A 15,267-nucleotide genomic window follows, 5' to 3' on the forward strand; every position below is an offset into this window, starting at 1 on the left:
AGAGTCTTCTTTACATGTTCACTAAATGTTATTCTGGCCAAACAGACAGTTTAAGCAGACTTACATCAACTACTATCACTATGCCTAATTTTCTTTACTAATAGCAGAAATAAAAAACTTATATCCTTACTACAATGTTATTAATCACATAGCACACATCTTGTGAAAAGTCAACTTCATAATATACATTTATAGCATTCTGCATGTTTTTTGTTATGTTTTATTATCTGTTTAAAATGGTTTATCCCTACAACCCCCATTTCCCAACCACCAATGGCTTCTCCTTAACCACAGCCCACTCCCCCTCTGCCCTAGACAGCCTTGCCAATGTCCCCTTTCCCTGTGTCACTCCCCTTCGTTCCTAAAGCAGTTCTGGGTGTTGCCTTGCCAGGAAATGCCCCCTGGATGAAAAGGCATGTTAAGCCCCCTGAGAACCTCACTTCCACATGGACATGGGGCCTGAAATAAAGCTTCATAATCCCCACGTGTGAGTCCTCCTTCCAAGTCATGACCACATTTCTGTCTGAGATTCAGACCCACAAATGTTACTTCTTACGATTCTCTAATGAGCAAAGCTGGCTGGTGGAAAAACTCAGAAAAACCATACACTGCCTCCAGTCAGACATAAACAGACACGACAAGATGGGGAATCTGCCACTTAGAAAACATTAAGCTTGAAATTTACAGTTTGGAATAAAACATTGCTCAGAGGGTCCAATGAAATCTTCAGATTTGACTAAATCTGGTCAAACGCTAGGGAAAAAATTAAAAAAAAAAATTAAAAAAAATTAAAAATCCATATTTATGCTGTGGATTACCCAATCTTTAAAGTCTCACTGTCCCACAAAACTAAAAATTATTAATTCAGGCATGCATTTCCCAGAATCCCAGTATTATGATCTCTTTTAAATCATTCTATTTTCTTACTTCACTCAGCAAGGAATAAATGAAGAATGTGGAAAAAGAGATGGGGCAAAACCAGTAACATTGCATCACATTGTGACATTACATGATTAAAAATGCTTTGTGCACAGAGAATGTTGAGTGTTGACCAGTTAAGAGAGGCTTCATGGGAACACCTTCAAAGAATCCAAGAATTTCCTGCTCCTACTGTGTGGAAGCAGGAGTTTCAGGGAGTCTGCATACTCAGAGCACAGCACTCAGTGCTGCAGAGCCTGTCTTGCTCACAAAGGCAATTGAAAGGGATTAAATTTCTGGTTCAGTTTTCATGACACAAACTACACTAAATTCTATGGTTACTGTGTTGACAGAGTGATTTTAAGAACACCAAAAAAGGCTCTTTACAGAACAGACTGTATTTGGTGAACCATCAAGTGCAAGAACCAGCTATAGGACTACAAAAGACACTAGATTAGACTCTACCTGAATACATTTTAATAGTTATTTACACTACCTGACTTAGTGTGGTTTTGTCTTTTCCTTCTGCTTTTCTACATACAACTGTCAAATATTATAAGCATTTTAGAGGCTCATAACAATTTGTAGAAACACCTCTTATGCATCAATTTTTATGCTTTATTTCCTGCAGATTTGTTGAAACCGTCCCGCACAAAAGGAGATTCTGCCACAAAGACAAGATGGAGAGTGGATTTATTTTAAAGAATTTTGACTACAAGACCAGAAAGGGTCAGCAGTTTGCATCATTCCCTGTATATTACAGTCCCCTAGATTTCATCCTCTCACCCAAACATTGATATGAGAAAATTCTGCATCACAACATTTCTTATGAAAGGAATCTGGTCTCATTTGAAAACATAAAGAAATGGACAGAGCACCATTTTCCTACGTAGTTTTTCTCCAGCATTCCCATGAGAGTTCAAAGAAACCTTTCCTACTTGAACAGGCAGGTTTGCTTCCACTTTTCCTCCATCTCCCTCCAGTAGCATCAGCTTAGCCACTCTCACCTTCAGCTACCACTTGTTCTGTGCGAGGACATATCCATTTAACCGGATTAAGTTTCCCAATGCACAATCAATAAAGTGTTTCTGACAGGCCAGGCTGAAGGCAGAAAGCTGCAGGAGGCAGTGGAGTGGGGCTGTTGACAGCAGCAGTGTCAGTGCCAGCCCACACTCACAAGTGTTGACAATCCAGACTGAAGGCAACGGAGGGATCGGATCTCGCCATGAAAGTTAATATTCTATGCCAAATTGGAAAATGTAATTTATACGAATCCCCAGCGTTTGCCTTAACGGTGCTAACATCAAAGAGGGGTGGAAATTTAAGCTAATAGTGTTTTCCTTCAATAACTCTCAAAAGCATTTGCTCTTTCACAGTCTATCAGATTATGTCTCAGGTTATAAATGTGAATGTGTTTCATCGTGGTTCTTATTCTGTACATTTCTGTGTTCCTGTCAACACAACATTTATGAATGTATTTTTTGGATACAGCATTAGAATACCATCTGCTGAGACCTGACTGGCCATCTCACTCCTTGCCTGCAAGGCTTTCACCTACTGCATTTCATGGCAAAGCATCTTGAGAAGCATGGAATTTCCCAGGAGTGCTGATTCCACAGAACCAAAGGCAGTTTTTGTTCTAAAAGTGCATAGCATCTCTTCTTTCTTGTGAGGAATTTGAATATCCTAGTTGCTCTCCTTTATTTAGTACTTCAAAGAAAACATTGTGAACAACATACCTTGTATTAATTGATCTGTACCATAACTGGTGGGTACAAAATACTACTCCAGTTCTGAGACAATTTCCTATTTCTGTTCATTTGTGATGTTATCAGAGAGAACCAGAGAAAAAAAAATACTAGCAAACTTTTCAGGTAAGCAGACAAATTTTCATCTTTGCTTTTCTCAAGGTTTTCTGTGCTGAAGTTTTATTAATGTGTTTCTCAGAGGCACAACTTACCCATTGCAAGCCAGTCCAATAAAACAAATAGCTGATTTGTAGACCTGTCTTGAGAAATTGTTCTCTTCTTTTAAAACAATGTATCTTTTTTATAAAGTTCTAGCCAGTAGATATATAAACTCCTTTGAAGCCATCAGTATAACAAATTGTTGGTTCAGTACTACACATAGTACAGAACTCTACTGTATATGCATAAAGTATATGTTCAAAAAAAATTCAAACTGAAAGATTTGTGTATTAAAAAATCTGGCAATTTTAACCTTCAGCATTAAACAGATAGATCCCCATATATATAATTTTAAAACAATTCAACTTGAGCACACAAGCCTTAATTCAGAATTTTCTCTAGAAGAAAAGAAGGCCTTTTCACATCCAACTATTGAATTCACCTCAAGAAATCATTCCCATACAAACCTTCCCTCAAACTTCTGTTCCCATAAAGCTGCGGCTGGACTTTACTGTACAATCTGATCATAAAACTCAGTGGTTTCTTAGCACAAAATGACATCAAAAATGAATGTGCAGGAAAAAAAATAAAATTAGCACTTCAGGGAGAAAATCTGGCCCTGTGAAAAGAGAAATTTTGCCATAGGAAAAGCCTCTGCAGCCTGCAGAATCACATTGACAGTGAGAGGGTCAGCTCTTCTAGGCTAATGATATTTTAAACTGCAGAACCCATGGCAAGATCAAGAAAATCCAGAAAATTGTTTTCCCTAAGACTTGTAGGAAACTGGTGTTGTCTGCCTTGCAAGCAGAGAATCACCACTACTGAGGGGTGATTATAACAAAATAATTCCTACATAAAAGTGCCTCTCAAGTATTACATTTTTTAAAAAAATTATAATTTTTAAAGTATAAATCTTTCAAAATAATATGTTTTGTTAATACACTTCATGTCCAAATGAAAGAGAAATACACAAAAAAAGAAAAATTCAACTATAAAAGGAAGAGACAGGTCTTGACTAAACAAATTCGAAATATAGATGAGAAGGAGGCAGGAGAACCTCATGTTTCCTGCTCAGCAGCAGCTTCTGAGCCCAGTCACAAAGCCTAATGCAGAGTCGGGAAACAGGAATTAAATCTCTTGAGCCCCAGCCTTGTGCCCTGACCACAAAAGTATTTTTTTCTTCTTGGAGAGACTGTGGCAGGCTGCAAATAATAACCCTTACAAAGCAGTGGACATCAAAGTTAGTCTGGACTGTAGAGTAGAAATGGAAATATTTTAGAAACAAGCACTGCTTTATCAGGAAAACTTAATGAATAATTTACCAGGTCTTCCCCATCTCCACTCTGCAGATCAATGATACATCAGCTTTAATATTCCACCGTTTTTCACCTAAAACAACTTTGTAGGACCAGAAGAAGACAACATAAACTTTTGAAGTTCTTTTTACCTGAAGCTCATCCATGAATTAGTATATCCCACATGGAGCTCCTCTAAACCTACACCCACACTGCTTTGAGACCAGTAAAGTGGCTTCTGCCTCCTTACCCCAGACAAATGCCAGGTCACAAAATGCAAAATCAGGTCTCTCTCACATTTGCAGCACAAAGGGATCGCAGTGAAAACTTTCTGGGAGACCCAAAGCCAGAACCAACAGCTACTCAAGTTTGTACATATAAACACATACAATCAAAAATAAGGTCAAATCATGTTTTCGGTTTGTCTGCTGTTTGCACAGTCAATTCTATGACAGCAATGGAAGTGTAAAACAATGCCCCAGAGAGCAATAGGAAACTCGAGCTCTCACCTACAACAATTTTCATGAGGCTCTGCCAGCAGCACTCCTGATCCCATCACAGAGGGCTGGAGCACCACCAGGAGCTGAGCCTTGGGGCACCCTCTGTGGTGGCATTGTCACCTTGTCCCTGCCATGGCCGAGCACTGCCGGGGACACCGACCCTGCTGCATTTCTGGGGACAGAGAGAAGCACCACAGCTGATGGAAATGCCCATTGGAGGGGAATCCCAGCTGTGTGCAGAGCTCAGGCTGCATTGCCTGCACTGTCCATCAGCTCTGACCTGCACGTTGTGTCTGAGCCTTGGAACAGGCACAGACACACCAAGGAGACCTGGCCTTGTGCTGCCCAAGCCAACTGGAACACACAGATGAGCCACTCACTGGGTTCAGGAGTTTTATGGGTTCTTGGGCTTTTTTTTTATATCTCCAAATAGAAGTGGTTTGGAAATAACGGTCCTTAGAGCAAATAGAATACTGCTGAAATCAGTTTCCTTTCCCTAAGCTTGGCCACCATTGCTTTAACAGGCAGAGAATCCCCAATACCCCCAGTTGGTGATCCATCCCCAGTGTTTACATGGGAGATATTCCAAGGAGCTGAAGGCCTGGTTTGGTGTCAGATTTCCCAGCTGTGCCATCACCCACTCTGCCTTAGCCCAGCAAAATGAAAGAGCACCCTCCTGCCTTTCTATGGTAGGGAATATCATAAGCTGTAAATTCAGGAAATTATGTGATCACTGATTTATAATCTCTGAACCATGGGACAGGATTCAAATTCTGCTGAATGTTGTACCAAAGAATCTGCTATTTCCATGAACAGCCTTGTTTCTCTGGGCTTCCCATCATAATTCTCCTGGTTGGAAGCTGCAGATGTCTACAGAAGCAATTGGCTGTCCATCCTCACCTGCTGGGAAGCTTTGTAGTCACACAAGTATCTTTTGACTCTCTACAGAAAACATCTCTATTCTTTTATATCTCTGGGCTAGAAAAAAAACTCCTGAAATTTATTCCGCATTTGAAATAGGCTGGATGTGCATTAAAAGCTGATCACCCTGATCTGCTTTTGCCATGGAGAGCTAAACCATAGCTCATGGAGTTTGCTGTGTTTGTAGGGTTGTGGGTTTTTTTGTTCTTCTGCAATTCAAGTATCTGGTGTACTCTGGTCCAAGCACAATGCCCTTTAGTTGAGATTTCTTGGCTTTCCAAGCAAATTATTTTTATGGCTTCTTTAAAGTAGAAGCTTGAACTTTGTTAGTCTGCAGGGTAGATGAGGTTCCATTCAGAGTTTCATTAGCTAAAGGACATGTGTTAGAAGAGCATTGATTAGGATGAAAATGAGGATGTGAGCTTTAGGCTGTTCTCAATTCCTTGAGCTTAGCCAATATAAGTATTGAATTATCTTTTTTTTTTTTTTTTTTTTACAAATACACAAACAGAATTTCACTTCTTTCTATGCAGAAAAGCTAGGAAATTACTGTGAATGCTTTTGAGAGACTATTCAAAGGACAGAATGCACTTCTCAAAACATTAACTGCTGTAAATCCATTAAGCTACACAGAGAATAACTAGATGGTAATGAGGAAAGTAATGAAAATAACATCATCCCCACAATAAAATGAAGATCTACAATTAATTTGTGCTCTGCCCCTGCTAATAGTAATGGGAGCATAGAATCCCTTTTTTCCTAAAACATGTTCAAAAAACCCCTTCATTTCAATTCTTAAGAAGAATGGGGGGAAATTCTGCCCCTAACATTTCAATTTACATACCTTTGAATTTCAACACTATGTTATGTGCCTTTCCATTTAGGGGAGGATTTGCAAAGGGAGAAAGAAATTCAGCTGATTACATTAATATATCAATAAGGGTTGCAGGATTTCAGCATTGCTGAAAAATCAGCCTTTTATGGCTCTCCAGCTGCTTCCTGATCATATAACAAACTCAATCTTCTGTTTATGGAATTACAGCCTGTTACCATGGAAATAATTATGCTGCAATAAACCCCTGCAGGATCAAATAAAGGAAGAGTGACTGAAGAGAGCAAATATTAAGGGAGGAAACAGTTACTCAGATAAGACTCTGGTAATTAACAAATGTAGCAGGGATAACTGTGCACAACACTCAAAGGTAAGTGAGTTTGCATTGGGACATGGTATGTAGATATGCAGCATACACACAGAGGTTTGCATGTTAGAAACCAGAAAAAAAAGGAGAAAAAAAGAAACACAGAAATAAAATATCATTTAAGTGGCATCTATCCAGTATGTTCCAAATAATTTTGTGGCTCCCTGGCTGAGGCACAGTGCTACATGTAACAATTTTGTAATTTGCCCAATTTCAACCAGGTGATAACATTCAAAACTCTTTCTTAAAGACATTGTTCTAACTCCTTGTAAAATCTAGAGGCAACCTCTTGTCTGTCCATTTTACTGGCTGACCCTTTCACTGCAAACAGCATAAAAATATAGGTAAACATCAGAGGAAAATGGAAGGTTTTATAATCATTCCCATCAGTGTAGCTCATTTGAGATATTTTTCTTCATTAAAAAACATCAAGAACATAGCACCACATTTTCTGATTCTTCATCCAAACTGAATCTTGCAGAGCGTAAAATGCTATATATAGGGCTTGGTTTCCCACACAGACCTATCACAAAAAGCTTCCAGGTTTTCCCTTTGAGAACAAAATAAAACCAAGCTTGCATGGCTGATTCAGGGTCTACAGGAAACTCAGAGCAGGAGGATAAGGGTTCTGGGCCACAGAATGAACAGGGAAATATGGATCATTTTGTGCACCAGGCTCTCCTGATTAATGCAGCGTGGCAGCTTAGCCCTGATTCCTTTTGTCAGGCACACAGGACACGGAATCAGAGAGAACTACACCTTACAGTGAGGCTTTTTAGCACCACAGCAAAGAAGTGGACTGAAAGGTTATTGAATTGCCATCAGTGTCTGGCTAAATCCACTGCTGACTTGAACACATTGAGTTTTTCTGTACCTTCCAAATCCTGCTCTCAAAACTTTGTCCTTGGATGTTTTAGTCATTTATGTTAAAAAATGGCAAAATCAGCAAGAAAATATTGAATTAGCTCGGGCAAATCCCATTCTCCCCTTGGCTGCAGTTCTGCCCTCTTTCCACATCAAGTATTCATGAGTTTGCAGACAGTCACAACCTCATATTACCAGGGCACAGGATGAGGGAGAAAGTCCAAGCTTGCTGTGTCCAGACAGGCAGAGGAGCACAGCAATGCCCTCCATGCCTGAGGTTCCACTAACCCAGCAGAGTGACTGATGCCTCAGGAAACAGGAGCATTGAGGATTGCACAGGTGCTGGAGAAGCCCCAGGTAGGCAGCAACATTCTGCTGCCATTTTTCTGCAAAACAGAGAAATCAGCTGCAGGACAAGATACGAAATCAAAAAACCCAGACTCATGGCTGAGCATAGGAGGTGAGAGAAGTCCCTCTGGATTTGTTCCATCTGGTGCATACCTAGGTCAGGCAGCAGCTGGAGGTCTCCTGTTAGCCCCAGGTTCAGAGAAATGAGTTTAGAAGCTGCTGTCTGACCCTACCTCAACACTCAGCCACTCCAGGCACGGGCCCTGAGCAGCTCAGTTCTGGCCCAAGGTATAGAGCACTAACAAAGCTGCAGCATATATCTGTAGTAGAATTTCTCAGAGAACGAGGGCATGATTTATATTTGGATTGAGGTTTGAGCTACCCCAGCCTGGGCTCCAAATCCAGGCCAGTGAAGCTTAGGGCACAGTTACAAAATTATGTTAAGGTATTAGCATAAGACAGAGGTTTCTCTAGGTATTAATAGGTATAGTTGGTAGTGTGAACACTTTAGCCACCTTAACCACAAAATAAACAATGTCTGTTTGCATTTTTCCTTATGCTCTATACCAATGAGAATGTATTTGTAATTGTAAACTATATTGAAGTGTAGATAACCTGACATTTTAGATGGAATAAATGGAGAATGTATGTTAACCATATTAGTTTGATCTGCATTGCTCCTGTCCAGCTTCCCATTATTTTTAAGGAGTTCCCTGCATTGTATCTCCAGCTTCTCTCCATTGTGAGTGTTACATTAAAACTTATCCAATGGCTTCAAATCAGGTGGCTCAGTCCCCTAACAAAAATTGTTTTAATGTTCTTGCTCGTGTTCTCTTGTTACTTTTCCATTCATATCTGAATTGGAAACAAAGGATAGGACTCTACAGAATTCAAGACCACATAACGCCAGAAATTTCAGAAATGCTGAGACCTGATGTCTCTGGTTAGTTCCATACCCAGTGATACAGAGAAAGACACAGTGAACACTGACAGGAGCTTGTCTCCAGAGGAGATAAAATCTTAGCTAAGTATTACCAGCATCTGTAGAGGCCTGAGCATAAATAAGGAATACATTTCCAAGTTCAAAGTCAGAAAAAATGTCACTGCATGTCCACCCACTGAAACACATGCCCACTCAGTGGCCTTGCTCTGACACTGATGTATTCTCCAACCATCCACTTGGGATAGTTGAAATACTTGCTTCCAAATAGCATCATCTATTCTCTAATGATTTTCCAACACAAATGTCATTTAGATAGATAAATTATTTTCTAGCCATGCTGTGATTAGCCTACCCTATTTTCTCCCAGCTACTCTTGTTAAGGACAGGTAAAAAGGAGAATTTACAAATAGCTCCTGTCTAAGCACCAAGAGCTGCAGTTCACAATGAATAAATAGAAATAACAGCAGAAATGTTATTGAAATAACAGCAACAGACCAGCATTACATCCCCTCCCACACGACTGTCCTTCAGCTACCTAATGCTCAATAGTCTTTGAGATCTCATTTTAGGAATGCTGACAGTTCTGGATACTGCATCAGTGTCAAAACCCAAATTGGCAGAGTCCTCTGCTTCCTCCCAGCTCAGCTGCAGTGGCTAAAGGGCTCCTGCCTAATCACATAAATATGTTTCTTTGCAAATTGCAAAGCTGCCTGTCAGTCAACTCTCAGAAAATCCCAAAGGGATCTTGAAATTTTGAGGAGACTTCTCTCAGTGATTTGAGCACAGTAGGAACAAGCAAACTGTTTTATTACAATGAAGATATTTTCCTGAAACATCTGCCTGGGAGCAATCTGTAAGTGAACTGAAGATGGACCTCCAAGAATTCAGCTCAGCTGTGATGCTATTCCAGCACCAGCCAGCAATCATTATTTAATTAAAGCTACAAAAGATTTTCTTTACTTTGAGTAAGCTCACTAAATGCTATCATTTTGGGAGGACCCACACGATGCCCAAATTCTACTAATAATTTTAGGCAAGGTACAAATAGCAAAAAAATAGGGGACAATTTATTCAATATCTTCTAAAGGAAATGCTTCATTCTGAAGTGATGTTATACATTGCTTCCCTTTAGACATCAATCTGTGTGCTTTTAAATGGCAAAGAAATTAAAACAGTTGAATAATCCGAACACATTTCATTCACCTCCAAAGTGAAATAATTCCTTCAACATTGACTCATTCTGATACTAATTTCAATTTTAACCTTTTCTCAAGACACATGGAACCAAACAATCCAAATGCAGAAGCAGGCTCCATTTAGCATTTACTGCAGGTGACTAATACTATTTTCTCTAGAAATTAAGAATAAGACTACACAGATGGGTACACTGTTTGGCTTATGCTCTCAACAACTGACATCTTATTTCATGCTTTAGTCTTGGTTTCTAAACAGCAAATTTAAAAATACTGAGTAGGACATTTATGGACAACCTGCACTCAGTGGCACTGCTTTAAAAATCAAAGCAGATTTGGGGCCTTTGGTAGTTAGTTTCCAAAAAATTAAAAAAATGATCATGTTAATGAGTATTCTTTAATGAGCATTTAACCCTAGCACAAGGCCTTTCTGACCTGCATAAGCCAATCTTTTTGCCCCCTCTGCTCTTGTGGTTTCCATAGGAGAGCACACTCAAAACACAAGAACGCTTCATCCTCAAGTCACGGTAGGAAACCAAAACTGAGCTCACAATCACTTTGCTTTGAAAACTCCAAGCCTTGAGCTGTGCTGCTGGGTGCACACATCCCACTGGAGCTGAGCTCTTGAATGCATGGGGAATTACAGCAGCTGGGGTATGGCACTTCAGATCATCAGAAGGCACTTTTCAGAGCACTTTTATTTAGAGAAGCGTCCATTGCCATTAACATTTGTTCAACTGCACTGTATCCCATCCCAAAGAGGTGGGGAGGAAAGTTTTCATATGTGGCTATTCAAACGTTGAGAAGAACAGAAGTGTTGTAGTGCATTTTGGCTTTACCAGATTTCTGCAGGCTTTTGTTATTTGTTTTATAATGGTGTGTCCCTGTACCCCCATGTTAAAACCCCTCTTGGTTTTTCCTTAATTATGGGTCCTCACCATCGCCATGCTTCTGCCTGAGGCCAAGACCCACAAGATCAGAAAGGTACCAAGCTGTACCCCTTAAATGTGGATTCAGGGCAAGAGGTAGCCGGAAAGCAGCTCTGAACACTCACACAGAAGGATTTGAAAGGCAGGGCTATAAAGATAATTCCAATTAAATTAGTATAAAATTATTTTATACGAACAGAACGTTATGCTGCATTCACAAACAACATCCACATTTTCCTGTCAACTATAAACTTTCAGAAACTCAGCAACAGAGATATTGAAGTCTCACATCTATCCTACTCTTTCAGGCTACAAAGACATCTATAAACTCAGAGTAACTCCTGGCCTAAAGAAAGTAGTGTGAACATAAGAAGTGTCATGCAGCAGAGTAAAAAAAAAACCACCTTAGATTAAAAACCTCAAATCCCTCAGTTTCAAGGGAATAAAGAACATGTAATTGTGGTGGCTTTGCATTTCTTGGTAGCCACAAAAACAGGAGTAAAACCACTCTATTTTCTACGCTGTGTAAGAGGGGAAGGAGGTCTGGAAATTCACTTATATATTAAGGGCAACTGAAAATTAAGCATCTTCAAGGTCAAAAAAATGATTATGTCAATTGTCTTCTAGGAAAAAAATATTTTAAGATAAAAAAAATACTATTGGCATCTACTCTGACCCCTTGAGTCTATAGGCAAGACTATTGCACAGTAATTACTATTTTATATCCACAATTTGCACTTTGCTTTTTTATCTTTTCTGTTTTAAACAAGAAACCACCTTCACTGAGACCATTTAACATCACATTGTGGAACTGTGCAACAGAAATCAGTTAAAAGTATCTGTACAGTTAATGACCAGCACATCTGAAAGAAGTTATATTTTCTAACTCTGGTGCACATCAGTTCATGAAAGTAAAAAAATATTTCCAGCAGAACCAGGGTCCTGGCTTGCAAATCTGATTCCAATAGTTCTACACTACAGTTCTGAAGAAAGTAGAAATCTCCTAACAGTGGGCAAAAGTCAAACCTAAGCAATACCTTTAATTGGCAATTTAAGAAGGTAAAATGGAAATGGGTTTTTGTGAAATTTAACTCAATGTGTATTTGTGACTACCTTTGTCAGAGTGAATATAATCTATAGGTTACTCTGCTGCTCTCCTTTCTCCTATTCCTTATAAATCAGAAAATTAATCACCCAGAAAATGGTCTCCTGTAGCAGGAAGCTGAACAGGTTTAATGTATAATTTATATATGGAAATGTAGGTGTCAACACTGTGACAATTTATCAGATAAATATTTTTGCAGTTAGAGTTTTTCTGTATCTGTCTCCCTCAAAGAATGAGCATGATACAGATTATCTCAATGATAGGATGTTGTTTTGGTATGTGGAGCTGAACTGCATTTTTAATTTTTCTTCTCAGCTATAAATCAATCAAAATGAAGAAGGTTTTTGTGCTGTATGAGAGAAGCTGTTCTGATGCCATCCCTCTCAGAGAGCCATTCACAGTGAGAGCAATAACATGAAAAAAATAAAAATTAAAGAGAATGAGGTTTTCCAGCATCCACTTTGGCATGAGGGGAAATTTTAAACTCCTACTATGGATGACCAGGGTGTTCTGGACATTCCTCTCTTGTTTTAGGGCTGCCACTGTAACTTAGTTCCATCACTTCATGAAGGTCTGTGCTTCACATGAGTCTTGGAAAATAATTTTGTTTTGAAGCACATTTCTAATAATAGTCTAATAATTGATAACTGCCTAAGGGGCACTTTATAAGGTTCAGAAGCTCTAGATATTTCAAATCTGACAGCTGAACCCAACAATGTCCCTGTATTGGGGCGTTTCTACTGTGGGTGTGTTCAGATAAGCAGCACTTGAAATGCTGATTGCAGTCCCATAAACATTAAAGAGCTTTCTCAAAATCAGCTACCAAAAGTTATTAAAAATTCTGAATATTCAAGGCTTAATAGATTTAAAGATAGGATAAGATCTTTGACAGGGTGTTTGATGTATCTCTGTGACACCTCCTTGTTGACTGAGGAATCACTGTAGTTACATTTCCAAGATGAAAATGTTTTCTATCTCACACCAGCCTAACAGCTTCAGCATGTGAATGGGAGAAAAAGCTGGAAAGCCACTTACTCAGAGAAAAGAGCAAGGAATTAAGTATTCCTGTTTATTTGAAACCCCTTGGACCCAGCACCAGTCAGTTGGAAAAGACATCTGGAAAAGTTATTTTCTGATGTTTCTTCTATTATTCTCCTATTCACTTTTCAAGTCAACACATTCATAGCAGCCTCTGGTAGGAGCTCCATATTTTAACTACATATTGCATGCAAACACGTTTCTGGTTTCTTCTCTTTGGTTTTGGTCACTGGTTTGCCACATTATTATCCTATCCCCTAAACATAACCTTTTGGAGACTATTTACTAATACAGTTGGAAATTTAGTCTCATATGGTATGGCTGTTTTGGGATTACATTTATTCACCAAGAGCCCTTTGTAACAACCTCAAATTCATAAAATTATTTCCTGCTCCAAGCAGGTGAAAATATTTCATGCTAAATCAAGAAACTGGAAGAGCACAGGATTTTTCCTGACCTACAGTGAGGGATGAGCATGGAAAAAAAACAACCTTAGGAGTAGTGAAAAAACTTGGTCATGATAGATCAGTTACCACTGACAGAACACCAGCAGTGACTCCTGGCTTTAACAAGGACATCAAAACAATTCCCCTCACTTCACCAGTAAGATACTCCCAAAAGAAAGGACCAGCCTGGAGATACAAGGAGCAGGAACATGGTGCTTTGGCTGTCCCAGACTGTCACTTTGCTCATGGGGACAGCTGGCACTGATCCTTGCAATGCTCATCCAGATGCTGCTGCACCATAGCTGGTTGCAAGCCCACCATCCCCAGCTCTGAAGCACAGAAGGAGGTCACAAATCTTACTCTGGTTGCGCCTTGCTGTCTTTCTCAGCACAGCCTCCTCCATTCGGGCTTTTTCTTCCCTTTCCCTCCAGCGCCTCAGCTGCTCTTCTCTCATCTTGTAGAACAAGATCTGCTTCTGCTCCTCATTCAGCTCTGCCAGGAGCTCGGGATCAATGTACATATCGCGCAAAATTTGCTGCAGCATGATGACTCCAAAAAAATTAAAAAAAAAAAAAATAATAATAATAATAAAAAAAAAAAAGACAAGGAAAAACAAAAGAGAGAGAGAAAAACCTGCTTCAAATTATACCCACTACAGTGACAAAACCCCACTGATGATGGCACTCCAGAAAGCAAATTGCAGCAAAGGAGCTCTCCCACGCCTGCCTGCCCAGGAGAGGTTTGATTCCTGCTCCGGCCCTTTTTGTGCAGGCATATTCTGCTCCTCGTCTTGACAGGGACAGAGTTCTTTGCTTATCTCATCCTCCCAAGTTAGGGACAGGTGTCAAGTGGATGTAAGAAAAATGAACAGAACAGGCTAGGGAAAAAGAAAAACCCAAAAAAACATAAAATGAAAAGGCTGGGAGAAAAAAAGTAAAAGTCACTTCAGTGCTCCTGACTGCAAGCCAGTAAAAATAAGGGATTCTTGACTGAACCCAGCAGCTTTGCTCCCTTGAGCAGAAGGAAATTCAACATAGAGAGTCTCAGAGTTTCAGGTCAAGCAGTTCCCTTCAGCAGCAATACACTCCCAAGGGCATGAGCGTTGCCCAGGGGTTTAAAGTGATGTCATGGTTAAAGGTATCACCTACACCAACAATATCCATGTCACTTTGGGAACTAATCTCCCCCTGATAAGAGAGGAGTTTGCATATTATTTCTCAGTCTAGCCTGTTAACCAGTCTCAACAGAGTAAGACACGTTAGAGGTCACAGTTACCTGGTGTTGACAAATACTGTCATGCAGCAAATTGACTAAAATGCTTCTAAAATTAAAAGCAGATGTTACAGAAGCCACAAGAATCTTGTTATCACTTCATAAATAAATTAATATGAATTAAACAAGACTAAGCTCTCAGCAATTCGCACAGGCTATGCAAGCCCTGATGCTAATTCATTTTCCACTTGGTGACTGAAGAATGTGACAACCCTGCTCTTCCAGGAGATTGGAGCTCTTTACTATGTAGCAGTTTTATGAAAATCAGCAAAAACAATATTTCAGCACTAGGGTCAAAAGCCACTTCATTATTGAACAACCCAAAGCAAAGCACATCACACTGAAAAGCAAATTCTCTGGATTTGGGAGCCTGTTTTCACTGGGCAGGG

At 39.7% G+C, this 15,267-nt stretch overlaps 1 protein-coding gene across 2 annotated transcripts in view; it reads right to left on the minus strand.

Moving 5' to 3' along the window:
• The window catches only part of SH2D4B (SH2 domain containing 4B), a gene marked incomplete at its 3' end in the record, with an annotated part of 57,764 nt that extends 42,939 nt beyond the window's left edge, over window positions 1-14,825 (minus strand). For both annotated transcript variants that reach the window (XM_083866205.1, XM_083866204.1), the window contains exon 1: window positions 13,967-14,825. In XM_083866205.1, the coding sequence (XP_083722331.1) occupies window positions 13,967-14,150 (184 nt within the window). In that variant the 5' untranslated portion in view covers window positions 14,151-14,825. The remainder of the gene's footprint in view (window positions 1-13,966) is intronic.
• Between the last annotated feature and the right edge of the window lie 442 nt (window positions 14,826-15,267).

This window comes from Zosterops lateralis (assembly GCF_965231275.1).
Source record: "Zosterops lateralis genome assembly, chromosome: 8".
NCBI classification, from domain to species: domain Eukaryota; kingdom Metazoa; phylum Chordata; class Aves; order Passeriformes; family Zosteropidae; genus Zosterops; species Zosterops lateralis.